Source organism: Chinchilla lanigera, unplaced genomic scaffold (genome assembly GCF_000276665.1).
Source record: "Chinchilla lanigera isolate Chin_1 unplaced genomic scaffold, ChiLan1.0 scaffold00055, whole genome shotgun sequence".
Lineage (NCBI taxonomy): Eukaryota > Metazoa > Chordata > Mammalia > Rodentia > Chinchillidae > Chinchilla > Chinchilla lanigera.
Genome location: NW_004955456.1, coordinates 3,652,368 through 3,680,312, shown reverse-complemented (window position 1 = coordinate 3,680,312; position 27,945 = coordinate 3,652,368). Strand labels below are relative to the sequence as shown.

The 27,945-nt window shown below is 51.2% G+C and overlaps 1 protein-coding gene and 1 long non-coding RNA gene across 13 annotated transcripts in view; one reads left to right on the top strand and one right to left on the bottom strand.

Annotated features, from left to right (window-relative positions):
* The window catches only part of Ikzf1 (IKAROS family zinc finger 1 (Ikaros)), a 103,804-nt gene that overhangs the window by 41,479 nt on the left and 34,380 nt on the right, over window positions 1–27,945 (top strand). For 7 of the 12 annotated variants that reach the window (XM_013520618.1, XM_013520615.1, XM_013520614.1 and 4 more), the window contains exons 4-6: window positions 13,069–13,128; window positions 20,861–21,121; window positions 26,440–26,607. In XM_013520618.1, the coding sequence (XP_013376072.1) occupies window positions 13,069–13,128; window positions 20,861–21,121; window positions 26,440–26,607 (489 nt within the window). The remainder of the gene's footprint in view (window positions 1–13,068; window positions 13,129–20,860; window positions 21,122–26,439; window positions 26,608–27,945) is intronic. The other 5 variants (XM_013520617.1, XM_013520613.1, XM_013520612.1 and 2 more) reach the window with 2 other exon arrangements.
* On the bottom strand, window positions 17,618–26,506 carry LOC102029478. Its single transcript, XR_262880.1, has 3 exons — window positions 26,418–26,506; window positions 19,835–19,998; window positions 17,618–18,496 (listed from the first exon to the last, which is right to left on the bottom strand). It is a non-coding gene; the product is annotated as an uncharacterized LOC102029478 (long non-coding RNA).

Genomic DNA, 27,945 nt, shown 5'->3' with positions numbered 1-27,945 from the left:
AGGGGAGGGAGAGGAGAGGAGGGGAGGGGAGAGGAAGGGAGGGGAGAGGAAGGGAGAGGAGGGGAGGGGGGAGGGGAGTAGTATTATAAGGTCTGCAGTAAACACGTTCGGCATGAATGGCAGCCCTGCATGCACCATTTGAGCCAAGGTTCTGGAAACCAGAGAGTTGGTGTCTTATCTGATAAATTCATTCAGAAAGAAGTAGAATTAGAAATACCAGTGTTCACAATGAGAAATTAGGTGAGAAGCAGATGGAAAGACCTCAGGCCAGGAGCGGGCTTTCTGTGGAGGAGGATGAGGGCAGTGGTGTGTCATCAGGGTGGCCTTGCAGACCCACATCCACTGTCCACCCCATGTGGCTTTGAGTGGTGGTCATCTGTCTGAGAAGCCAGGTGCTTCTGGCATCCGTCTCAGAGCGTGCGATCCTGGGTCCTCACCCGGGTGGAGCACCGAGGCGCTTGGGGCATTGCCCCTTGGCAAGGAGCCCAGCCTGGTCCCTTACTCTGTCGCTCAAAACATGCCAGCCTGCCCTCATCACCCACGTCTCCCGCCTTCTGCCTCTAGGTGCAGACGCACCTGCACTCACAGGGGGCACTCCTGAACCACCAGCAGCCCCCGCCCCGCCCCCCATTTTTGAGAGAACACTTGCTCTCAGGGAGCTTGCACCACTCGGCAAAGCCTCGGCAGGATGCAGAGGCAGGCAGGACGGTGAATCGGAGCTGATAACTCGTCATGCCAAGCGACGCTAACCTTGCAGACGGATAAGTCCGCCTAGCTCTTGACCGTTAGAAATGTGTCACTGAAGTGTGAAAATACATACACCGTTAGGGTTCCCATCATTTCTATCCTTTCATTCCCTCGCATTTGCATGGGTTACTCATAAATGCAGATCTTTGGTGTGATTTGTCAACCGCCCGGGTGTCAACCTGTGAAAAGGGACTGCTGGGCCCTGGGCCCCACTTGTTCCCTGCAAGCAGAGCCAGTGGCTGTGGTTAGGTGACAGATGGTCCCCAGGAGGCCAGGCCATGGAGCAAGCCAGCAGTGGGTGCCTGCACTTGACACAGTCCCCAGCTTGAAGCCTGCTCTTTCTCACATGCAAGCTGTGCTTTCCCGCAGCAGGGTTTAGGGTTCAACATAGTAACTCCAGTTGGTCAGTTCAATCCCCGTGTCCCGCTCCGGATAAACAGCGGCACCAGCGGCTCATGAGCTTGGGGAGCTTCGGCTGAGATCCCCGAAAGGTGGCCACGTCACCATTCTCCATTAGGTGCCACCTCTTTCTTCACATAGGGTTTATGGCGCGGAGAACAGAGGGGTTCACGTTCCCAATAGCCCTGTGAGACCACAGCGGGGGGGCTGAGCCACTGTATCCACGGGGTTTGTTTCTTTTTAAGTTAAAAAGCCATTTATCTTGCTGAGAAGTCCTGTGTCTTCATAACCTTGATAAACTCAGTTTTGCATGATTACACCTTAAGGTTGAAACATTTCATTTCACCATTTCCCAGAAGGGGCACTGAATTCACCCATTTCCTGTTTTTAATCTCAGAACACTCTGTGTTTCCTCCCTGTCTGCTTTCCCAGCAGCAGGTCCCTGGAAGCCACCACACGGGGCTCTTTTGCCCCTGCCTGAGATTTCTGCCCCTGGCACCTAGTTGCAACCCCACGGGCAGTATCTTTTGCAACAGAAATGGACTGGACTCGCTGTCCAGTCAGCTCTAAAACCACCTGGCCAGCCGTTCGTGGCACCCGAGCCCTGGAGCCTCTATGACACTTGGAACTGTGCCGAGTCTCATACGAGCTTCTCACACTCGGACAGTGTCTCCTGAATCCAGCACCTCGGGGGAAGAGACACTCTCAGGACTAAAGTTTCCAGACGAAGCCTACTCCACTTGGTGTCCAGTGTGTTTTAACCCTTTGGAATAAGGAACCATCCCTGCGTGAGGACATCTCTTGCCTCAAGATTCTCTGAAGACTACTGTTCTTTCTGGGGGTTGGGTTGGCACTGGGAATTGAACCCAAGGCCTTGCTCCTGCCATACAAGGGCTCCCCAGCCCTTTAAAGACTAGAAACATGGTCACTTTTCCTTCTTAACTCAAGTTTAGTGCGACAAATACTAGGCAGATGTTACAGCGAGGTCACTGGTAGGTAGATGCTTTGTGCATCACCAGCTTATTTGCTTGCTCGATCATTCTCTTTTTAACATTTTTTATTTGTTCACTTGTTTGTTTGTGGTGCTGGGGACGGAACCTGGGAAATGCATGCTGGGCTCGCTCTCTGCCCCGAGCCGCGCCTGGCCCTCCCTCAGGCGTTCGTCCACCCCAGCAGGCCCTCTGATCTCTGCGCGGCAGGGGCACTGATCATGTGTTCCGCGTCAGCCTGTATTCCAAGTGTGCAGCCTTCCTGGCACCGGAACGTGAACTTGTGTCAACCCACAGCATCTGAGTCTTTGGATGGGCAAGCCCCTGAGACTGTGGCCAGACCCAGCTGTGGATCCTCGCATCTCTGGTAGCACCTTCTTTCTCTCTGCTTTCTGAATTGCAGCTTCTCACGAGAAGCACTGAGATCAGGAAGAACTGCTCAGCTGACGTCTACCCTGCACATCAGCAGTGCGGGGAGCGTCTCAGGGACTCGCCCGTGAGTGAGCTCGGTGACCGAAGTTCAGGGCTTCCCGATTCTCCCGGTCCTTGTGCAGAGCCGTTTTACTTTCCTTCTCCCCGAGCCCCGGCTGCTGGCTGGTGCTGTGGATGTGTGCGGCTCCTGAGTAAGGGGGAGGGCAGGCGGAGCAGAGGAGACCAGCCGGAGGCTGCTGATCTCCAGGCTTCTGTTCATACGTAGCCAAGGCCTGATGTCATCGACCTCTCTGGTTTTCACGCAGATCCTTCCAATCTGAGCTTTGCTTGCACTTCTGCCCCGAAACCTGAAGCTCCATGTTGAAACCAAGCATGAGCCACATTCCCTTCTGTGACACACAGATAGGCAAATGTGTTTTTACTGTTTGTTAGGAATTTTATTTTACTTGGCCCTCCTCCCGACTGCGGCCTAGATTAAAATATATTGTCAAGGCTGAGGGTAACACTTCCTAGGCATTACATGTAGTACGTGCATTCCCTTCTTACACAGGTTTGGAGTTTTTTATACTTTATTGAGTGAAAATTAATACTGCTAATAAGCAAGACAAAGGCTCCCCATACCTCTTTGCTGACTTGGTCTTCCTAGGAGAATCTCTTCTGAAGAGACAGGAGACATAAAGGAAAGGGCTGGAAGCCCAGGACTGCAGAGTAAGGTTCCAAATGCGGGGCCCACAGCCAGCACGGGACACGGGGATTACGGCCACTCTCACCCTAACAGGGATTGCAGTTCCACTTCTGCAAGATTCTCAGGACATTTGCCCTGAAAAAGAGACCACAAATGCCTGTCACCCCAGCACTCTGAGAGGCTGAGGCAGGAGGATTGCAAGTTTAAGCCCACCTTGGGCAACTTAATGAGTTCAGGAGACCCTGCCTCAAACTAAAAACTATAAAAAGAGAAAAGGCTGAAGATGTAGCACAGTATAAGGCCCTGGGTTCAGGTCCCCATACTGCAGAGATGGACAGATGGATAGAAAATAAAGAGACGGAGGGAACGGAAAAGAAAGCGGGATGTGAAGGCTACAGGGCTCCCCTTTCTGCCTCTGCCTCTGCACTCTCACTCAGCCACACTCCTGCTGGGGGTGGGGAGGGGCCGTGTCCGCCCTCCCGTCCTTCCAGGCTGCCGCACCCCGACCTCAGGCTCTTGCCTACCTCTGCATCCTTTGTTTCCGCAGTGGGACACTGTATGCTGAGGGAGAGCAGAAGACGAAGTTGCTGTCCTTGTGCTCATGTCCCGTCCAGCCTCGACACTGGGGCACTCTGATACCAGGACGTGGACCCCTGACCAGTGTCCAGGGACACCGGTGACAAGTGACCGGTGAGACATGATGAGGGCCTTGGGTAACAGGCAGTGCAATTATGATGTGCACAGGACAGAGGTAGGGCAGGCAAATGGTGCAGGCGACACAGGGAAAGATGGCCAGGCCCCGAGGGCTAGGAAAGCCAGAAGGGCAGGCTGTCGGCCGAGGGCCTGGGTCAAAACCGTTCGGTGTGCTATGCTGACTCGAAGAACTCTCTCCGCTGTGTGCCTCCAAGTGTGCTGGTGGGTTACCGATGCTTAGTTATTAAGTGTCGCTGCCCTCTTGCGTGTTTCTCCCCACGAGTGTTATGTCTCCCGGGGCTCAGCCTGCTTTCTTCAGGGCAGATCTGCTGTCCCCAACAGGCTCCCAGCACCTGTCCCCAGGGACACCCCTGCACGCTGGGACCCAGCCGGGTGCAGAGCGGGGCAGAGCAGGGACACAGAGAAAGCACAATCTCCCCGGACAGCAGCGATTTGTGGATTCTGTGGGTGCTCCTCCAACTGGGGACTTAAACCCACGTGAGCCTTCCGTGTATGGGGTCCTGAGCAGGTGAGGCCCACACGGAGCCGGGAGCGGCCAGTTCATCTGGACAGTGATCCTGGGGCGTGGGAGATGAGCAAAGAGCGGACTAGGGCAAAGGCAAAAGCCGTCTGTCCGTACCCCCCGTGGGTGACCTGCTGTGTCCCAGCAGGGCCTGTGCCCGATTCTCCGTGCTGTCCAGCATGCACGGTCCTGTGTCCCTTCTACACCTGTGTGCACGGCATTCTCTGTGCGGCCTCCGGGCCCAGGGAGGAAAGCAGGCAGCAGAGCCGGGGCGGGGTTCCGGGCGTCATCCCGAGAGGTGCTGGAAGAACAGGGGACGCGCTTGTCCCGTTTCTGGTCCCAACGTTTCCTTCCTGCGGACTGGTTGCAAACTGCAAGAGGAGCGCATCAGCACCCTTGGTGACACCCCTGGGTGCGCACAGGCCCCTCGGGAGGGGCGGGTCCTCAGCGAGGGTCCCCGGGTTGAGTGGATGCTTGCTGAATGCACTGCAGTTTATCTCAGCCACGCTGAGGGCTGTGGTGGTGTGCACAGTCGGCTACAGCGGGACCCGTGGATGTCGGGGACGCCCTGGCAGGGAAGGACGTCGAGCGGTGGGGCAAAGCAGTGCTGGCCGGAGCACCCGCCCCACGCTCACATCGGGAGGCTCAGGATGGGCCAGGTCTCCGTGGAAAGTGGAGGCCCTGGGTGCCAGCGAGTCAGCCTTCAGCAGGTGAACCCAGCCACCTCTCCACCCTGCAGGGAGAGGGCTGAGACAAGGGTGCTCCTCCTCCCAGAAGAGAGCTAATGCTCTGAGGCAGGTATCTGGAGGGTGCTGTCCTCCGTGACCGGGACAAGGGTGGAGGGCACCAGAGGGCCGTCCTGTGTCCCCAGCTATGCACAGGGGGTCCCTGCCCACCAGGGTGCGGCCTCCGCAGCCCGCGGGACAGAGGTGAGTGGAGGGGTGGAGCTTCTGTCCACATCGGCCTCATCCGCAGCCTGTCACTTGAGATTCCCTGCAGTGGCGAAGGTGCTGCTTGCAAAAGCATAGACAGGTGGAAACGCTCAGTTCTTGGGTGCCGCTCAGGTTAGAGATGCACAGATTGCAGTGGTGTGGTCTTGGGGGCAGCAGATGTCTCTCTTGGGAAGCAAGGACAGGGACAAGAGGGCACTGACGACAGACGCGCACTGGTATGGGGACCTTCATCCATGGCGGCCTCCGGGGCCAGGCCGCCAGCCTCCAGGCAGCCCCAGCCAGCTCACGCCACATGCCTGTGAAAACACCAGATAAGGGCTTTCTCTGTGCAACCTCCAGACGGCCCTGCGGGGCATGCCTGGACCTGCGGCTCTGCCTGTTATCTCCACCAACAGAAAATGCCACAAACGGGTGGCCTGGCTGCTGTGTTCTCCTTTCCCAGGTGCCCCTCTGCTTGCGCGAGCCCTTCATTTAAACACTGGTATCGCAAGTCCATGAATGCGGTTCCCAGGACACCCTTACTCAGTTTGTTCCCTTCATCCATGTTTTGGTCTCTGCCCTACATTTACACGGGACTCTCCAGTAAGGACTGTGCAGTGTGTTAGCCCTGGCTCTTTACGTCCAAGAGAAAGGTCACGGGGAGGCCCGCTGGAATCGCCAGGGGTCTTGGGTTCCGGATGTGGCCCATGCAGGCAGATGCGCCAGTGGCTTGCAGGTGTCCACAGGTGGCTCAGCCGGGTGAGCTCTGCTTCCGGAGCACAGGCTCGGTCTCAAGTTTGATTTAGGAGCAAGAAGGACTGTGTGTGTGTGTGTGTGTGTGTACACAGCTGAGGTATTTGAGTGTGATGATGGTGTGTAACTGCACGTTTCTGTGTATGAGTGTGGGTAGGGGGTGTGCACCTGTGTGTGAATGAGTGTGTCTGTGTGCTTGTCTCTATTAGGAAGGTGTCTCTGTGTGAGGTATCTCTGTTTATCTGTGTCTGCATGTGTGCCTGAGCGTATCTGCAGGCGTGTTATGTGTCTGCATGTCCTCCTGTGTGTCCCTGTGTCTGTGTGCACGCATGCCCCGCCAGCCCCCGCAGCAGCGAGCGCCATTCCCGCGGCCGCACTTCCCTCCCTGTCACTTCTCCATCGCTCCCCGCTGTCGCTGTCGGTTGGGCTCCATCCTGGGCGGCTTCCTCTTTCCCTGCATTCCTATATTTCACGATTCGCCTGCTTCCTCTTCTCGGGCTCTTACAATACAGCCGGGAGGATGTGGAAACCCAGTTACACTATGACACAGGCGCGGTGTCACAATCTCTGGTGGCCCTCCTCCCTCCCGGGGATGGTGCATCTGGATGAGGCGGGAGCCCAGTGGGACAGGGACCAATGGAGAAGTGGGAGCGGGAGGCTCCGGCCTCGCCCTGCCGGCCGCTGCCCCGCACTGTGCTGTGACCCTGGGGGCGACCCCACGCTGCCTGTGGCAGGCAGGCTCAGTCCGCTCCTCAGGTGCTGCCGAGTGCCGAGGCCCCTGGTGCCCAGCTTCCTCTCTGCCTTGTTGAGTTGCGGTCAGCCACTCCCTGGCCAGGCCCACCAGCGACCCTGAGGCCCAGCCACACCCGGGGACCTGGTGGCCTCTGGGTCGCCCCACCCCACCGTCCCCGCATCCAGGATTCCTCACTGCGGGAGGAATTTCTCTCCTATGTTCACCTTTCAAATGCCATCCCTCTGGGTCTCCTCTGACCCAGGGCCACCCCGTGTCCTCCAGGGGCAGGCACCTGGCTGTGCACGCGGCTCTGACCCTGGGCTGCTGTAGGCGCCACCTCGGTGACCTCCAGAGTCTCTTCTTGCCCGCTGGGAAGTGGGCCGGGGACGTCTCCCCAGGGCTGCCTCAAGAGTTAAAAAGGTAGCACTGTGTAACTGCACCCATGGCTAGAAGCTCACTGGGACTTCGCTGTCACCTGTTGCTCAGGGCTCCCGGATTCCTAGCTGGGAGGCAGGCCTGACTTAAACAGGGCCTTTTCCACACAGTTTCTGGTCAAGTGCTGATGAATCACAAAAGGAGAAAAACAGGAAAGAAAGGGAGGAGCTACCTCTTTCGGAGAAACACTCCCGCTGTGAAGGACAGGGCTTTCTGAGACCCTGCAATCCCAAGAAGCGGCTGCTGCCTCCTAAGAAAAAGGGGATATTTGAAGATTCTTCCAGGAGATGTGAGACTTGGACAAAAACCTGCGCGGCTGCTGCACCAGCCCAGAGGCATCCACCGCCCTCGGGCTCCAGCCCCAGCCCAATCCCAGACTCGCTTCCCTCTAAGAAATCCCGGCCAGTTACAGGCACTCCCTGTGGCCTGTGTGCTCTGCTGCTCTGTGCCCACAGGCTGCGGCCTGAGCAGGCAGCCGAGGAGCAGGCGCTGGCGCAGTGGTCATGGAGGGGCAAGGCCGCATGACCACCTCATCCGGCCCTGTTACCAGGGGCCGCTGACGCCCGGGGTCACTCAGCCCGATGAGCACACAGGCTCCCCTTCCTGAAGGCAGCCTGTGGCATGGGTGCTGAGGGCTGGGCCGCTTCCCGTCCGCCTCCCGTGGTGCTGAGTCACGCTGTGCTTGGAATTTGGACAGGGACCCGTTGGGCCCGCCCTCTGTGTGTCCCAGGGGAGATTACTTTATCTCGGGCCTCCCTGAGGTGGCTCCTGGGCTTCTGGAATCTCTGGGGCTGACACAGGCCAGGTTGGGGATGGGAGGGAATGGCCGTGGGTGTGGCAGCGCCAGGGGAGCCGGGTCCTGTGTATGGGGCTGCTTCGGGACCAGGCAGAATGGAGTTCCGGCTCAGGGCCTCTCTGCTGCGTCTCCGCATGTTAAGCCAGGAGTGATACACATCTCTCTGCTTTTGATTTTATTTTTGTGGACTTACTCTTACTTTTTTATTAGTACGTATTCACAGTACATGAGGAGCACGCTCACCATGGGGTGTTGGCGCGTGCCCACACCACACCTTAGTCCTTTTTACTCCCTCTCCCTCTCCTCCCCGCCGCATCTCTAGGTCCCCTTCCCATCTGTGAAAGGCCTACCTCCCTGCTTCCTCTCAGCTGACGTGTATCCCTGAAATTACTTATAATTTGTGTTTCTCAAGAAAAACCATGTAACACTTAACCTTCTACATCTCCTTTCTTTCTTAGCATCATGGTCTCAGCGCGCATCCATGCTCCTGCACATCCTCAAATGTACCCTTCTCTACGGCTGAGTAGTGCTCCATGGGGCAGGCTGCCACATTTTATCTAACACCTCACTGACGAGCTGGCGGCACAAGCATGACCCCGTCCCAGGGAGGCAGCTGACGGTGGAGTTAATATGGTTGCTTCCATCTTCAGCTTCGAGACTGGCAGCCCAGTACAGCCTGCTGCCCGTGGGGGCCACACCTGACACCTGCATGCGACACTACGGCCCCTCCCGTGGTGCGGACAGAGCCCTTCTGTCATTATCTCTTGGCCACTTTTGTGTCTTCCTGCTGTTTGTTGCTTGAATGTGTCTTTTTCTTCTATGATTTTAAAGCTTGAACTAAGTTCTCTTGCTGGTCTTTGTGGTTCTGAGGATTGGACCCGGGGGCTTGTGGATCTGCATCTCCACCCCTTGTTATTTTAAATCTTAAGGCAGGATCTTGCTAAGGTGCCCAGGCTGGGCTGGAATTTGTGATCCTCCTGCCTCAGCCTCCCAGATGAGGCTGGAACTACAGCTGTGCACCATCACACCCAGCTTCTCTCACTGTAATTATTATTCTTCCCTTTTCTCCTGTTCACATAAACCTTACATTACAGGACATGGAAACATCACTGAGGTGCTTCTATATTCTCGACATCATTTTTGTTTTTTTAAGAAACACAAAGCAAGGTGTACTATTCAGAGGTTCCCCAAGTGTGGTGTGGGCCTGCTGAATGCACCTCCAGTGGAGGCTCTGTTCCATCAGGGTGGTCAGCTGCGTGAGGGGGCGGGGTGTGCATCTCAGCACCAGGAAGCCTGCGGTGTGCTCAGCTGGATGATTCAAGGCTGATCCCACACAGAGGACCGCTGCCCCTGCAGCTCCTTCTGTTTACTTTTACTCTCTGGAGGGAAATCCCTGTTCACTTCTCCCTTCCCTAAACCATGGGCTTATGAACAGGAGCGGTGTGTGTGTGTGTGTGTGTGTGTGTGTGTGTGTGTGTGTGTGTGTGCGCGCACACGCGCACCCAGGGCCTCACACACGCCAGGCAAGTGAGCTTCCTTGGTCCTTTGGCTGGAGCACTCCTGGGCGAAGGAGCTCGGTGTCACATTAGTAAGGCGGAAGTGAAGTGGGCAGTGGCCCACGTGCTCCTCTGGACTCCATGGCAGAGCGTGGCCCTGCAGGAGCACAGCAGGGAGGGGCCCTGGACAGGTCTTCTTGCAGCCTGGAAGGAGCCCTGGCACTCCCTGAGGTCCTGACCTCCTGGGGGGCTGCAGAGCATGTGCCCGCACTTGTCAAAGGTTAGCTGGGCGGAGCCCATGCCTCAGGCCCTGGAGTCTTTGCGGCCTCATAGATAAGATGTCCCCTGTCCTTGTCTTGCTTCTAAGCAGACAGCGACAGTGGTGTTCCCTGCTGTAGAGCCCCTGAGGAGCCCTGGGAGCCCCCTCCTGAGTCTCCATGCAGCCCCTGCAGCAGGCCTCGGCATCCCCACTGGGGAAATGGGAGGCTGGGGCTGGGGGTCGTGGGCGCTCAGCACTCAGGCTGAGCAGGGCCTCATGCGAACAGCCCTCTGCCTGGCCACCTCTTCCCCTCGCAACTCAGTGGCCACCCGTCACCCGCTGACCTATGGACGTCCAGGAGCAGGGGACCCCAGCATGTGTGTGACAGGCCAGGGGACCAAGAGGACACACCCCACTAGAGAGCCAGGCCACAGGTGGAAGTACCATTCACCGCGGAGCAGCGCCGTGCTAACTGGACCACTGCAGAAATGGCTGTGAGGCATCGGTGCTTTCCACCATGCCCCCTGCAAGTTCTCACTTCATGGAGCAGCTTTCTGAAAATACCCACTATTGCTTCTATCATCTGAAAGAAGAAGCTAGTGCATCCAGCATCCTGTAACGCACACCCATGCTTCCTAGGCATCCTGCCGGAGAGCGGATGAGAAGCAGGGAGCCCCTCTGAGCCTGGGCCGAGGCTGGGGACCACACTGCCATCCAGCCCTGAGGGTGGTCCTGCAGAGGCTGCGATGGACACAGCAGGGCTGTGGTCGCCGAGGTCCTGTCTTGGAGAGGTGCTGGAACAGGGAGCATGGCGGACGTCACAGCGTCTCTCATCCTGGGGCTGGGAAGCAGGAGCAGGGCTGGGGGAGTGAGATTTGAGGACAGGCATCTTTGTCCAGGGCTGAGGTGGTGCTCTGGCCAAGACACACTCACATTATGGCAGAGGCTTAGCTATAAAATAAGCATGTGTCCAGCGGAATGAGAGTGTGTATGTGTGTGTGTGTGTGCGCGTGCGAGCACTTCTATGTGTGCACTTGCATGTGTGTGCATGTCTGCAGTGACTACCTCACCATCACAGGCACCCCTTACACCACGCCTCCACTACCCCAGGATGGCCACCTGGAAGTGTGGGCTTGGATATCAACTGGCATATATTAACAATATAGGGTCTTAATTTGCATATGTAAATGCTGACCATCAACATGGCAAATTCCAAAATTTCTCTGGAGCCCAGCCAGTGCAGTGTCAGCCCTTAGGCCAGCGCTAAGCTTCCAAGTCTAAGGAAGGAAAGGGTTTTGCATGCTCCTGGTATGTGTGACGCTCCTGGTATCTGTGACGCTCCTGTGAATGGTTGCTGAGGCTCTGGCTTCTCCATAGGTGAGAGGGTTGCACGCACTTCTGTTGCTGAACTCAGAGATCCTGTGGGTGTGGATGGTCCCTGAACAAGAGTTGTTGGCACTGCATAGGGGACTTGATAGCTGCAGCTATATTCTCTTTTAATTCTTTAATTTTTAGGGAACCAAATGTTTAGGACAAAGCTTAGCAGGCTAATTTGAATGACACTGGGCAAAGAACTGGGCCTCTTACCACATGATTAGCATTTAATGTGCAGCGATGCATTGTCACATTGTCATATTCTTTACATCAAACACTAATGGACACAGTGGAAAGCATTCTGGCAATTCTGGTGTTTGTGGGCTTACAGGTGATCCCAGACAGGACAAGTTTTGGTTTTTTTTACATTTTCTAATGGTGAGACAAGTTGTATGCCATTCTAATCTCTTCCTTTATTCCTTGGTTTACCAGTAAGCTTTCTCAGTGTTCTGCTCCTGTGTGTGCACACAGCAGGTGCTAGGCTGTGCTTACAGAGCTGAAGGCATGAGTTAGGAGGTAGCTTTCCAATCACCACCCCAGCTTTCACATCCGTACTCTCAGCAGCTCACGCGTGTCATTGAATCAGAGTTTTCTGCTGTTCACCTAGTGTAATGCCTCATCTTAACAAGGTTTTAATACTCCTTAATAAAACACATTTGCATTTTCTCCCACTCAGATGCTGGATCCTTCCTGACACAGAATAACAGAGGTGGCAAAGTGTGTATGTATATAAGTTTAGAGCTCAATAAAGATAGCAAGAACAGCAAAGCTTATACATTTGGCATTGCATTATTGGCTGGTTTGGGACCAAACCAATTCATGCTCACTGTCTGGCACGATGAATGGCGCTGACATTACCCACGAAATTCGGATCATCAGAGGAAATAATCAATAGATGAAGTGTAAGGGAATTTTAGGAAATAAGCCAGTAGCCCCAAGAAGCAGGTTCAAAAGCAGATACTTCTCAACTACGTTTGCCCATTATCCCAGTATTTTCCTAAGTTCTCATGGGGGAACCTGTGGTCAGCTAAGTTTGGAGGATACTGGTTTCAGCAAAGTTTGATAAACAAATATTTTATCACTTCAGAGTCTTTTCTCTGCAAATTAGGTCGTTTGTCCAGTAAGTTTAATTTAGCAGCTATTTTGTGCACCTGGCTAATGCCATTGGGATGTGACTCTTAGAGGGAAAAGCATGTATATGTGGGTGTACACGTGTGTACATGCAGAATCTGCCAAGCCTTCAGAAATAGGAACACACTGACAACTCTGTCCTGTGGAACATTAAGAAGGTTTGGGATGGTGACGTACCTTAAGCAAGCAGCTACCAAGGAATGCCCATACACTGGTGGCCATGTGGGGGGTAGGAGGAAACCGTTTTTCCTCACCCAATGTGTCACACAAAAAATTTTTAAAACCTCTCATGAACACGCTCTCCTTTGTAAGAACATCTGTGAAGCCATCCACCCATGAAGCATACACACTGCTTCCATGCAAGTCTGTACCCTCTCATGAGGTGCCCTAAGCAGGCTGAGATCTGGGGCTGGCATTGCTGGAAGCATTCCTCTAGCTCTAGAATACTTGAGGTCGTTGCCTCTAAGATGGGACACTCGGCAGGGCGTGGTCCTGACCGTTCTGCCAATGCTGAGTCCACACTCTTGGGGGCTGAAGTCTTGTTTAGAGTGATTACTTTTCGGAGGCCCATACAAAGGCCAAGAAGAGCAGATTAGTAGTGAACCAGTGGTTCTGAGCAGTAATGTTTTCTTAATGCTGTATCTTTAATGGTATTACAACCCAGCTTTCTTTTCTGCCTTCTTTATTGCAGTTACATATGGGGCTGATGGCTTTAGGGATTTTCATGCACTAATTCCCAAAGCTTTCTCTCGTAAGTATATGTTCATACTCCATTCCCATCGTGTGAATATGTGATTGCATGTTCTCTCATCAGCACTTCCCTGTACACTTGGGGAAAATGAGATAAATTACATGTTGACCATTCTGTTCCTGAAACACCTACCCTCAGAAACTTCGTCAGTACAGTCCAGTACGAAAGTAAGACTTAGGTGGCTGGGTGGGTGCATGGCTGGGGGCATGTGGCGGGGTGACGGTGGGCAGATGCAGCAGGAGAGCACGAGGGGAGCTGTGACTCTACCACACTGCAGCATAGCCATCACTGGTGTTCTTTCTTCTCCTCCTGTTCACTGACTGTGCTGATAAAATGGCTGCACTTCCTGCCACCACTGAAAGAACCCACCAGGTTTTGAAGATAAGTTTTACAATTCTGTGGGACAGGAGAAATAGACACACAATCCTGCTCTTGCTCCAGTGTTAATCTCAGGACCAAGGACAGAGACATCATGCGCAGGATTCCGGGCAGCTGGTGGTCAGCAGGGCTTTCTTGGCTGGGCCCTTGCCTGTCACCACGCCACGAGGGAGGAGGGTGGAGGAGGAAAATTTAGGGACCTCGTCAGGTTGGAGCTGTTAAACCAAACACAGTTGTTCATTTCATTATTCTAGATATTGAGAGCTGATAAATGATAGATTTAGGCAACACTCTTAAAGGAGTATTTTAAAGATTTGAGGATGCTCTTTTTAAAAGTGGACAGAAACCTGAGTATTAAAGCCCTACAAATTGCAAAATCCCTTAAGGCCTCAGTTTTAGTGCCTGAATTAGTAAAATCTCTAATATTATAAAGCAGTGCCAGAAAACAGGTTGTGCATGTTAATCTTGGTTTTGAGTAGGTTTACTTCGTGGTGCTGGGGACCATACCTAGGCCCTCACACATGCTAGGCTAGTGCCGTACAACAGAGCTACATCCCAGCCCGACTTCCTAAGAAAGATGATGACAGAAATGTAGGCTCAAATGCAGAGGTGTGTCTGTAACAGATAAAGATAGGTTTCTGACTGCCTGGTTATCAGAAAGCTATATGGTGTCTAAACGATTTACCATTATTGATCTAAGTGTACTTCTGCTCACAATCTAGACTGACTACTTTTCTAGGATATGAAATTTTGGGGAAATTTTCTCCTATTAATATCTCCTACTAATACTCCTTTGATTCAACTTTAAAGCAACAGCTTGATATGTTTCTATGATGCATGTACACATGTATATATACATATTTGTGTATGTAAAATTGTGTGTACATATGTGAACATATAAAACATGAAAGTGCTAGGGCACAGGAACCATTAACTTTGAGGTGAATGATCAACTTGTCAGAATGTTTTCTAAAGTCAGATACTCTTAAGAGCAAGACAGTCCACTTAAGAACATATATCCATTAAATCTGAGGATGATTTAAACCAACCATATTGTACTGTGCTCTTCGAGTAGACCTTTTGGTGAAAACTTCAGATATAAAAATCGCTGCATTGAAGATAATACTGAGAACTTTTAGATGAGACAAGATTTAGATTTTGAGATACTTTTTGTCTGTATATTTATACACGTGTTCATAAAGTATCTCTTTCTCTCCCTCTTTCCCCAGTATCCTCAAATTATAAATATTTTCCCACAAGTGGCTGGTTGATCTTGAGGTCCCCACCCAACAGCAACCAAACTGTCCTGGGCCAACACTGCCCCCTGGTGATCATGATGAAGAAACGTCCTTCAGGCCCCGGGACATCCCTTCCTTCTTGAAATTAATGTAACCTCTCTAACCTCCTCTACCATATTTATTATGGTTTATGTCCTCAGATACCTAAGGAAAAGTATCTATCATTACAACTCCATCTTTTATATATTTATCTTCTTGGCTATCTTTAGCTGGCCTCCTCTCTCTTTTGACTTATTTCATTTAAAGACCAAAAATATCAAGTAAGAATATTTGTAATAATGTATCTTGATAGACTAGAAACTCTACCCTTTTAATATACTGTTATAATAAGTGGTTCTATTGACCTTCAAAATGCTTAAACATTTCATAAATCTTTTTAGGGGATATATCTTCTTTATCTCTTATTTTCACTGAATTTCCATAGTAAATTTCAAGATATACCTTACATATTTTTATTCCATTTGGTTTTTATTTGTCTCCCATTTTTTATTTAAAATATTGAACATTTTGAGCTTACATGGCCCAAATTCATACTAGAGTGACGATTTCAGAATTTGTTTTCAATGGAAAAAATGTGACCCAGGTACCAAAAAATTGCTTTTCCAGTAAATATGAAGCCAGATTCTAAAAAGGAAATGAAGAGGAAACATAAGCCATCCGGAAGTGGTGCCTGCCAGTGTGCACATACCTATGCATTAGAAACGTTTAATTATTCAAAGTGTGGATGACGCTTGGCAGTGAATCCAAGCCTCTTGGCTCCTGCTGGCCTCTGAAGTTCTTAGATTCTCCAGATTCTGCCACACTAAACTTGTCTGAATGTTCCAGTCCATGCCTCATTCAGGCGGGGGTCCCTTAAAACTCCTGGGTTACTGATCACATAGAGAAGCTCTAACACACATGACAATAAGATTGTGATGGTTCTAGATTTTAAATAGCATCTGGGAAGGAATGCAGTTTTTGACTAGGGCCTTAAAAACATCCAGTCTTGGTACAGACTGTGTGGCTGAATAATAAGATTGGGCCCCTGCCCAGTATCTCTTAGCGAGGGAGCTTGGAGCAGGCGGGAGCCCAGCCAGGAGAAGGAAATGAATGCACAGGTCCCCGGTACATGTTCTATATTTCATCACTTCAGGCCGGCACCTGCCTGTGCTCCCTGATGCTCTAAGTACTCAGGTAAGAGGGGCTTAGGAAATATTTATAAGTCTCCTCTCTGTATTCAAGAAAGTGTTTGAAACATCACGACTAAGCACTTCTAGATGGAGAGGAGACACCAACTTGATAGGCAGTCTCTGGATGAACAGAAACCTCTGGATCGCATCTCTGTAGTCAGCACCCAGTTGCAGTTGTCTGCCAGGATAGGAGGACCCTTGCCCCTACTCGGGGAGCCCGCAGTGCTGAGGCTGGTGCGCCCCCTGCTGATGGTATGGTTGTTACTGCTTGCTTCTCACCAACTGTTCCCTCTTAGACACCACAGACCTTCCACGCTACAGTATGGCCCAGAATCTCTCCCCATCGTGCTAGCAAATGTCCAGCTCTTCACCCTCGGTAGCTGACCTGGAAGTCCATGTAAAAACATACAGTGTCTGTGGATGCAGCACTTTCTGTCATGTCCTCATGTCTTACAGTCCCTTGGCCTTGGGCACAGCCATCTAAGGACACTGTGTCCTTTTTCTCCTAGAAACCTAGGATGCAGCATCTTTCACTCTCTTCCTTGAACTTTACCTCCTTCTGTGGTGAAAATTCCCACTGCTGCCCCACAGATCTGTGCAACAAACTTTTCCCGTCCGTGCAGCTCTTGGGAAACTGGTTATACACGGTCACGTCGCAGTCATATCTGCTCCCCGTCTCACCCTTCCATCTTCTTCCTTCTCCAGATCTACCCCATCTCCACAGAATCTACCTCTGTTTCCAATCATCTTTTATTTTGCTCTTTAGATTATTTATATTTGGGGTCTCTCATATTAGGGAAACCATGTGATATTTAAGCTTGTGGGTCATTTAGTTCACTGGTGGCCTCATACTTTATCCATTTTCCTACAAATTACTCAAGTGTGTCCTTCTTTATGGGACAGTAGTACTCCAGTGTGTGTAAACAACACACTTTATTGGTTCACCTGTTGATGGACATCTAAGAAGCTTCCAAGATTTAGCTATTATGAATGGAGGTGGTATAAATGTGGGTGTGCATGGATCGCTGCAATATGATGCCTTTACCTCTTTCGAGAAGATACCAAGGAGAGGTGCAGCTGAGTCCAGTGGAACTTCTTAAGCATACATTTCTTCTTCCGCCTCTCCCCGTGGGCTTGTCTACCCTACGCTGTATCTGGGTATCCACATTTTCTCTGGCTCTCTCGCCATGCTCAGCAGCCCATCACATAGGATAACAAAGTCCTGACTTCAATTACCCCGGTCAAATTAGCAGTCAGTCCCACACCCCCTGGCCCGAGGACACCGGTGTGTTGACAGCAACACCCACTGCACACTTTCCCCATGCAACCTTGCTTCCTTCCTGACACGGTGCCTTCCTCGCTTATGCAAGCTGCATGTGATGGTGGAACTTCTCTCTGTGGCCAAAGATAGGTCCCTGCCCACTCTCTGTGGCCCCGCTCTTCTTCAGGAAGAGCCTGCACAGGCAGAAGAGACACATGCCACAGACATGCCAAGGAGTCGCACAGCTGCTGCCGCCTCCTCTCACAGAAGAGACAAGGCTGTCCTGTGTGCACACATGCGTCCTCAGGAAGGCCAGGTAACCCTGTCCAGCTCACTGCCTCTCAGAGAGTGGATGATCCAGGCAGGTGATGTAATGCTAGGACACAGCGCCAGCTCTGTCCTGCAGTGTCCTCCTCCCAGCCGTGGCAGTCCTGCCTCTTAGCCCTCATGGTAGAAAAGCACCCATTCCAGACCATTCCACTGCGCACTACAATAGCCCTGTCTCACTCTCAAAAGCCACAAGGTAGACAATTAAAATCACTCCTAGGTTGGGGAGAACAGAGATTTTTGTAACTTTACTGTGTTTCTGGGACACGTCTGATTCAGCCCCTTATTTACTGCTGTAAGATCTGGAGACTTGGTGATTTATAAAGAACTGAAGTTTATTTAGCTCATGGTGTTGGGGGCACAAGACTAAGATCAGGGCCCATTGTTCTGTTCCCCAGGGAGGGCACCAGGTGGCAATGATGGGGAATGCATGTCCACATGGATCTCTGTCATCACAAGCCAGGAAGCAGAGAGACTGTTTCACCAGGGCCACTTTCCCTTCCAAGAGCATCCAGTGACCCAAAGACCTCCCTGTGGCCCCACCCCTCCTAGGGCTCTCTAGTGACTGAGCTTTTGCTACATGGAAACATTCATCCAACCACAGTAAGGCCAACATGACCCTAGTGGGCAGTCACTTCCACTCAACAAGGTACACAGGATATTAATGAGAGTCCTGATTTTACAGGGTTCAGTAGTCACAGAACACTGTGGGCCAAGTGGCAGCCTGGCCTCCCCCACCTGCCTGTGTCCTTTATTGACCTTGTCAGTAGGATGTGGTTTGTTTGTCCATGGTGACTGGGAGGTGCTAGCAGGAAGCTGCTAAAATGTAAAGCACTCTGGGCTGCTGATCCTCAGATCTTGGTGTCTCCTATGAGGACTGTGTTCCATCTTCTAGTCAGTCCTTTCCATTCCTTGTAAGTCTTTTCTCCAAAAAGCTAGTGGGAAAAGGTTGGTAGTTATCTTGGTTACTCTTCTTATCACTGGGACAAAATTCCCAACATGCACAGTGTAAGGGAGGAGAGGTTTATTTTAGCTCACAGTTTGTGAGGGTTCAGTCCATAGCTTTCTGCCTCCAAGGCAGGGCAGCATCACAGAGGAGAAACAGTCCATGGCATGGTAGATGAAAACTGAGTGATCAAGGGAGGAGGAGGGAGACAGATACAGGCCACGCCCCCAGGGACCAACCTCCTCCAACCAGGCTCCACCTCCCCACACCCCCGTCAGCTGTCAGCTCCTCTGCAGTAATCTACTGACAAGAATCTCATCCCCATCATCCAATCACCTCCCAAAAACCCCACCCAGAGTGTTCAAGGCTCCTGAGGACATCTAAATATAAACCATACTAGCAGTACAGTTATCGGCACTGGAGCTAGGTGGCCTGGGTCACATCTGCCTGACACTTGCTAGCTGTGAACCTATGGCAACTTGTTCAATCTCTCTGTACCTCTGCTTCTTCAGCGCTCAGATAGGGAATGAATGGTACTTCCCTTGTAGTGCTCTTGTGTGGGAGCTGGCACAGCAGAGCTCAGTTACAGTGCTGTGCGCCTGGTGCACAGTGAGCACCATTAACTTTCCTGGGGTAGGCACAGCCTCACTCCACGCGGTGGCATCTTCCCCTCACCGTGGCCCTTTCCCAAGCAGACACAGAATCCATCAAATCCCAGTCCTCACAGCTGTCCTGGTTGACAACAGCCATCCCCCTGTTGACAGGTGAGGAAATCCAGGCATGGTGACTCGCCCAAGATCTCAGAGCTTCCACACAGTGGAGCTGAGATTGCAGACCAGGGACTTGGGGCCAAGGCCTGGTCTCTCAATCTCCAAACTGGGGAATTCAGTGGGTAAAACCAACTTGGAGGGTGACAGACTGGGCAAGTGATGCGGAACAGCTGTTCTCAGTCTTAAGTGTACCTGGGGGATAGGGGAGGAGGAACCATCAAAACACAAAGCTCTGGGCCCACCCCAGTGGCTGAGGATGGGGCCATGAGGGGACCCAGGAATCTGCATGTGACCTGTTCTCAGGTGATGCTGAGGCTGTTTCTCTGAGGAACAGACTTTAGAACTGTGGATCAAAAATTACGTAGTCTTGGCAGACACCTATAATCCCAGAACTCAGGAAGCTGAGGCAGGAGGATTGTTACAGCTGGAGGCCAACCTGGATTACATAGTAAGTTCAAGTCCAGCCTGAACTACATAGTGAGACCTTGTGTACAAGACAGAAAGGGAATGAGAGGGAGGGAGAGAGAGACAATTATGCAGTCGTAATTGTCACCTACCTCATTGATTGTTATACTGGGTGAAATGTCCCTCCTACTCATAAAACTCTGTGAAAACAGTGGTTGGAATGAGGGCTTTCATTGCAGCTGCAGTTTATGGTTCTCAGAGAGCTGGGTTCATGTCACCATCTCAGATGAGCACAAAGGAGTGCCTCATATTTTCTCTGAAAAGAAAAATATGCGGGTGAGGTAATTACCCTGCGTGTGACTTAAACAATGAAGCGAAGGCAACAGTGGTTCTCATCTTCATTAACCTGAGCAGCTCGCCGCCCCACATGCATCTTTCTCTTTGAAAAGCTCTTGCCCGTCTCTCACATTCATAAACAACGCCAGCAAGTCCTTTAGCAAGCAGGAGAAATAGAAGAGGGAGCCTCATGACCAGGATCAAAGAAACAGGAAGAGCTTTCAAGAACCTCACAGGGATTTGTGGTCAGAACTCCAAGGAGAGCATGAGTTTGCCAAATTTTGTTCCAGATTTGCTAATATGTCTGTGAAAATAGGCAAGGGAATGGTATGTCTAAGAGCTTGCAGACTTGCTAACTTCATGGTGGTCTTGCTCAGGGAGTTTACATGGCTGGGGAGGGGGACTGTGTGACTGGACACTCTCCTGAGTGTCAGGGGCGCAGGTAGAGGAGAGAGGATTTGGCCTGTGACTCTGACACTGACTCCACTGGGCTGCAGACCTGGTGACTTTCTCTTGTTTGAAGGGCCATGCTGACTCTGAAGTGGGAACTTCATGAATAGCTTGGTCATGCAGCTCCAGATGCTACTCCTGAGGCGGACTCTGGAGGGGGCTGCAGGTGCTCCCAATGTCCCTGTTCCATGGGTGTCCCTGTTCCCTGGCAGCCTCCCACAGCCAGAGACATGGAACCTGGGGCCACCCTCCCCCAAGTCCCGCTAAGAATTCTGTGCACTGTTCTTAGCATGGTCCATGTGATCATCTTTTTGCTGCTCTTACTGTGTTGTGTTTTTATGTTTTCTTTTTTTGCAATGACACTGAGTGGCCTCCTGTGTTGTTTCTTTCAGCCAGTAATGTTAAAGTAGAGACTCAGAGTGATGAAGAGAATGGGCGTGGCTGTGAAGTGAATGGGGAAGAATGTGCGGAGGATTTACGAATGCTTGATGCCTCGGGAGAGAAAATGAATGGCTCTCACAGGGACCAAGGCAGCGCGGCTTTGTCGGGACTTGGAGGCATTCGACTTCCTAACGGGAAACTCAAGTGTGATATCTGTGGGATTATCTGCATCGGGCCCAATGTGCTCATGGTTCACAAGAGGAGCCACACTGGTAAGGCCTGCCTTAGTTTCTCCTTTAGCGGCCGAGAAGGTGCCGTGGGTGTGGAAGGAGCCAAATACATATCCTAAGTGGCACCTTCTCCGAGGGATTCCAATTGAGCATTTAAAACAGTCTATCAAGGTGTACTGAGGCATCGCGATTTTATTCTGGAACCTTATTTAAGGGTCCCCTCAACATGGATCTCTCTGACCCTATAAATAAGAAGGGAAAGGTTAAGTGTCTATGTGTAGTCTCCCAGCCTCCTAACATTATACACACTGAGCAGTCCCTGCTGCACTCTTAGGGTACACCTGTTATGTGTCCCCCATAACAAAACATGGCAGAAGATGTGCAGACTCCAAAACTGCCACCTCCCTGGTGCACCCAGATACAAGTTGAACTCATGTTTTCATTGCATTCAAACCAACAAAATGCACAACCGGCAAAATGTCGTTGTGCACCACAAGTTCACATCAGTTCTCAGCGAAGACTTTGGTCACATTGCTAGATGGCTACTCATTTTCATCTCAAATTGGTAAAGAATGTCACGCCAGGTCCCTGTCATGTTGAAAGGTTTCCTGAGGCTTTGGGACTAGGAGAGAATGTGATGTCCAGTGTCCAGAGATGAAGAAAGATGGACACGGTTGTTTCCTAGAGTTGTCCCCAGGCCCATGAGTTGTCCTCTCCCTGAGGGAGGGGGTCCCGCAAGCTTCTCTTGGCTGTTTAGCCCTGTACCATGTGTCTGTTGTAGTGAGCACTGACACAGCTGTCACCTATGTGTTCAGCAAAACTGCCCCTCTACCACTAAAGGAACCACAGAGCCTTAGAAGTAAAAGATTAATGGCATTTGTTTTACCTTCAGCTGTGTGTATGAGGATTTTTTTTAAATGAACAGAAACATTGCTTTTCTTTCCATAGGAAGCCTCCCTAAAGGTGGGTAAATCATAAATGCACTAACTCCCATAGTCACAGAAAGCTCGGTGTGAAACTCAGACACCCTGCATCATCCCCATCCCTGCCACTCCAGCTGTCATGAGGTAGCATCTGCCATGTATCTTCCAGGAGAAAAGCAAATCACAAATGAAAGCAGAGGTTACAAGACAGTCAGGAAACTGAGGAAGCTCATAGCTTCCTGTGCTTTTTACGTGGGGTTAAATAACTATGTACTTAACAGAAAACTAAGCAGGAATCCAGAAAATGCATGGAGAAAAAAAGCTGAGTTACCAAGAAATGTAGGTCTCTATGAGATTGTAATGTTATATATGAATTGGAGCAGTTTTTTAAGGGACATATTCGATTTGGAGAAAACCACAAATACAATGAATTTCAATAGACATTCCTCTTCAATAAAAGTGTATCTTCTAAATTGGGCATAGTAGCAACTTAGCAAGACTTTGTGTCAAAATAAAAAATAAAATAAGAGTGCAGATATAGCTCAGTGCAAAGGCCTTAGGTTCAACCCCCACTACTCACACAAACAAAAAATAGGTTAGCTTCAAAAATGAAGCCAACTTTGCTTTTCTAAGTGGGCTCCTTATTCTTCAGATTACCCAGTGAAATAGACTTGTCATATCCAGCCCTAAGAAAAACATGTGTGACAGGCACCCTGCTGTCCCTTCCAATGAGTGGACCCTAACATGAAGGTCCTGAAAGCCACCCCAGTGACGCTGAGCACACGCTGTAGGACCTGAGGTAATAATCACTTCCCTGCTAAGGAATCAATCTCAGATGGATTCCCTTCCTACTAATTCATGCAAAGGCCAACTGGACAGTGAAAATTCTCTTAAATAAATACTTGATAAATGAACTGGCATATTAAATTACCCAGATAGAATGACTGCTGCCTGGATAAAAAGATTAATTACTTTTAATACATAAACCTGCCGAATACAGATACACAGAGTGGCACCTGCTGTTCACCCTCCCTTCTGCCCACAGATAGCAGCTAAGTGTCGTACCCCAGTACCCTGAGATCATCAAATAACTTCTAGAAAGAGCAATGTGCCCCCAGCTTTACAGTCCCCCCCCCAGCCCTTTATGTACAGACACAAGAGGAGGCCACTGGTTTGACAAACTCAGGGATTTGCACTTGTGTGAATACCAGTGCTTGCACGAAGAGGTAAAAAGACCCACTTTGGCCACACTAGGTGTAAGTTATTATGCTGAGATGCTGAGAAGCTTATGGTGTTCCTAGGATCTGGCTGGAAGATGTCAAAAAGGCTTTCTGTTTTCACTACTTCCACAGAAGTCAGACAGCAGCCTTCCTCCAGGTTGAAAGCAGGTGGGGATTCAGGGCCTAGGGAGAAGCTGGGGAGCAGGATTTCTAATCAGCCCCTGTGTGCCAAGCAGGACTCCAGAGCAGGCCAAGCAGGAGTCCAGGTCCATGTGACTCCCCAAGGGTGAGCCAGGACTCTGCTGCAGCCACTACCCAGCCAGTGGTCTGCTGGGATCCCCATCCCTTCCCCGACAACCTTCAGGGACTTCAGGGCCATCTCTCTGGACTGACAAGACACACCACTGCTAAATCGTTTATCATCGGTGCTGGCTTCACTTCCTGTTGACCACTTGGTCCCTGTTAGGGACTCAGGTGTGACAGTAATGCCTGCACCAGCACCTCAGTGGGAGGACAGAGCAGGAAACGCAGAGGGGAAACCAGTGTGCACATGTGTGGTATCACCGTTCTGATTAAGAAAGAGGACAGAGGAGATGCTGCTGTGAGGTCTCTATTCACAAGGACAGAAGACATCATCACCATGTCCCTATTGCCAAGTCAGGCTGCTTTGCTTTGAGGTGTGGTGGTCCCACGTCCAGTCCCTTCAGATCAGCCTCCCAAAGTCTCCAGGTAGACTTCCAGCAAGGACTTGCTCTTGCCTGATTAAGTTACTCAAAAGGGCTCAGACCTTACCACGGTCCCTGCAATGCAGAATGCACAGCCGCTGAAATGAAACCTCAGTTTGGAATTTGGGGATGTCAAAGTCCTCATTGCAGTGAAACAGAAGTAAATCTGAGCTTGGAGCAATGTGATCCGGCTCAGCTGCAGGACACGCAAGAGGTGGGTAATGGATGGCACACCCTCCCCTGCCCTTGGGTAGCACACTGTGCTGTCACTTCCAGGCATACTGCCTTCAGGACTCCTGCAGCGTGGTTACAGAGTCAAGGCGATCAAAAGCAAATAGATCCCCAGCAAAGCTTTTCAAAGGGATTAAGATGCCAGGCACAGCAGGGTCCATGAGGAGCATCCCTAAATTAGATGACAGATGTCACTGTCCAGGAACAGAGGATGACAACCCCAGAGACCCTAAATCTACTTGCAGTTTCCCTCCTGCCCATCAGTCCTTGGGGTGACACATAGATTCAGCTTGTCACCAGCTCTGGGTCACACTACAAGCACACTTGTGTCCCCAGCAGTGTCCTGCTGTCCTTTGTTATGGGCATTGGCAGAACATGGATTTTCTTGATGGTGTCCTGTCCACACCAGAGCTGTGGAGGGAGGTGTGTTCCCATGTCCCCTGCCTGCATCTCTCTGCACAGTGTCCTTCGATTTTCTTTTTCTTTGGCCCACTTGGAATTAAACACACACACTTATGAACCTGTGTGGCAAAGGCCCAGAAGTGTTTGTAGTAATGAACTCATCCTTCTGCCAGAAGTGCCTCAGGGATACTGGGCTCCCAGCTGCTTTAACTTGTCCACCCAGTTTCAGGCTTGTAACTCAGAGAGCTGGATGGTGACTCAGTTCTGCCATCACTGACTAGGCTGCTGGCCCTGAAACGCCTTCACTTTGCTCAGGACAGGATTTTACAGAAATACTCAATACATCCTGCTTAGGACCAGTCCCTTCCAGTTTACTTATAATTGCATGTTTTCTAATCTGTTTAACTTTTATAGAAGCACATCTACTCTGACCCCTTTAAAGGAGTAACAATAACCAGGAAATTCAAGTATCAAGATAGCCTTCAAAATATAATCTCATATGGATTTTAATAGTACCTAATACAATTCTACTTGTTTTTAATAAGCCATCTCTTCCCATAGACACGTTAATCAGTGGTGAAAATGATTAAATAAGCATTTTAACTCATTCTTTATTTCTAAGAAAACATCATCCCTCGACATATTCTCATGGTGTATTCACAGTGGCAGTTTTGGTCACACTGAGCTCTTCCTCTAAGCAAAGCATTTGTTTGTTCTAAGAGTTTTCATATTTACTTAAAGGTGATAAATCTGTTACTCCTCTGAGTGAAGGTTCAATGAAATGTTCACCCCATTAGATTCCAAGACCTGTGACTGCCCTGCAGGACAACAGCATATTTCTTCTTCACAAATCCTTATGTGTCCCTCTGTCAGAACCAGAATACAAGCACAAAACCCACCACACACAACAGATGTCCCAGGCTTTGCTTGGTAACCAATTCTATGTAACATGTACCACCCCAGGAAGAATTCCTCAAAAACAAGAAATCGAGTTTCTGAGGAGATGTGTACTTGAAATAGCACTTGTCTTCTGTGGATATAGACAAGAAATTAAACGTTAAAAAGTTTTGCAGGAAAAAAAGGGCAAAAATCTCAAGGCAACTCTGACTTTAATGCCCTGCCTCAGGGAGCTTGGGGAGTTTTCTGTGCAAGGTGGGACCCTGGCTTCACTGTGTCTTAACTTCTTGTTTTATTCAATCTTTCTCCATCTCTCTCTCCTCTCTCACCCTACACTTTCTCTGTCTGTCTCTTTCGTGATTTGCCTGCTTAGGGACAGACAGGTAATGGAGAAGAAATTGAAAGGGAAAATACAGGGAAAATGTAAATGAAAAGAAGTTATTATAACTGTTATAATGAAGTGCCTTTCATTTAAATATAAGAATGTAACGCTGAAATGAACTTGTGATCCTGAAATGCATTTTTAATGAGTTTCCTTTTTATTTTGCTGCTTCAGTGGCATATTTTAAAGACCCTTTGAAAAAAGCCACATTAAAAACCCCACCAAATGCCACAACACGCAAAATTGGATATTGGTTTATTCCAAAACTGCTGATCAGGAAGAGTGGCTCTTCATCACAAAATGTTGCAGTCACTTTATTTAAATGAGTTTGAATTTGCATTGTGATGTGCCATTCTGATTTAGGGAAAAAAAATTAGATTTTCAGATCAAATTGACCCAGCCAGTGAAGCGTTAAGGAGCTGGCAGGTTTCGTCTGAAAGCCTCATGTTCTATCAAACCTGCAGCCGGTGGAAGTCACCGAGCCCCTCGTGGGAAACAACTTTCTCGCCGCCGCAGTGGTCTCTTGTGCCCGAGCGGGGTTTTGAGTTTTGTACTCACCGTTTTCCTCTCCTCGTCCCAGGAGAGCGACCCTTCCAGTGCAATCAGTGCGGGGCCTCCTTCACCCAGAAAGGGAACCTGCTGCGACACATCAAGCTGCACTCCGGGGAGAAGCCCTTCAAGTGCCACCTCTGCAACTACGCCTGCCGCCGGAGGGACGCCCTCACCGGCCACCTGCGGACGCACTCGGGTAGGTTGGCTGCGTGGCCAGCGAGGCCAGGCGGGAGTCTGAGCTGTGCCCTGCGGCAGGACCAGGCGCTGTGTGCCCAGCCCGGTGCCTAGGTCTCCAGGGTGCCGACAACGCGACCTGGGCCTTGGGCTGCCCCGGCCTACACGAAGCTCCCACACCACAGGTGCTGGCGGGAAATGCAACGCATGCAGAGCACGTACACGCACGCACGTACACGCACGCACACGCACGCACACACACGCACTCACGTACACGCACGCACATACACGCACGCACATGCAAGGGCGCAGAGCACCCTGGGTGTTCAGCGGGGCCCGCCTCGTCTCTCCTTGCTCTTGCTCCGCCTGCTTCTCCCCTCACCTCGGAACTTTCCCAGCGCGCTGCTTCCGGTTCCGGTCAAGCGTCCCGGAGGACGACAGCAGGGAGTTTCCTGGCAGGGCCGCCGCAGGTGGCTCCCAGCGCGGGGCTCTCAGCAGCGGTCAGGCCTGGCCGAGGCTGGTGCTCACAGGCCTCAGCCGCACAGGCCGCGGCCGGAGCGGAGGAAGCAGAGGTGGCCAGCGGCGCTGTCCCCGAGCACAGGGCACGCAGACCGGAGCCGGGCGCGCGGGGCAGGCCACACAATCCCGCCTCACTCAGGTGGGAAATCCGGGCGGTCGGTTACGCCGAAGCCCCACAGCCCCACACGTCAGCGAGAACGGGGGCTCTCGGCCAGCTGGGTTTGTTGTGTTCGTCGGCACTGTGGTCAGCGCCGCCTGCCACGCGCAGGTTTCTCTCTTCCACACTGGAAGGTCAGAGTGCTGGTGCCGTGCACTGCACAAGGCCAGATACTCCATGCAGCAGCCACCCCGGGCAGGTGCTGTGGAGAGGGCGATGCTTCAGACCAGCCCCTTCCTGCTGTCCCACAGGAGCCTCCCCAGGACGCAGAGGCAGGACGAGTTCTTTAGGAAAGATGGACAGGTGTCTCTTCCCAGACATGAACGGTGTATTTCATGGTGCAGGTTTTACAGACCCATGTCTGTGTCCTTGTCCCATAGTTATTGAGAGCCTCGTGGAGCCCTTTCCCCAAGGGCGGACAGGCGCACCCCAGGAAAGCACGGCATCTTGTGCGTGGCACAGCAGGACATTCGAGGGAATGGTAGGCTCGGGAGAGCCGGGAGAGACTTCCAGGGGGAGGGAGCTTGACTGTGTGCCCAGGGCCCGTTTCTGAGTTTACTTCAGGAGTCCTGAAGGAGCTGGGGTTCTGCAGTAGCTCTGGAAGGGGTATGGTGGACATTTTAGTACGTGTTGGTAGAGTTTGGTCCTCCTCCTGGGAGTGGTTCCGTGGGAAGGTCCTCACCC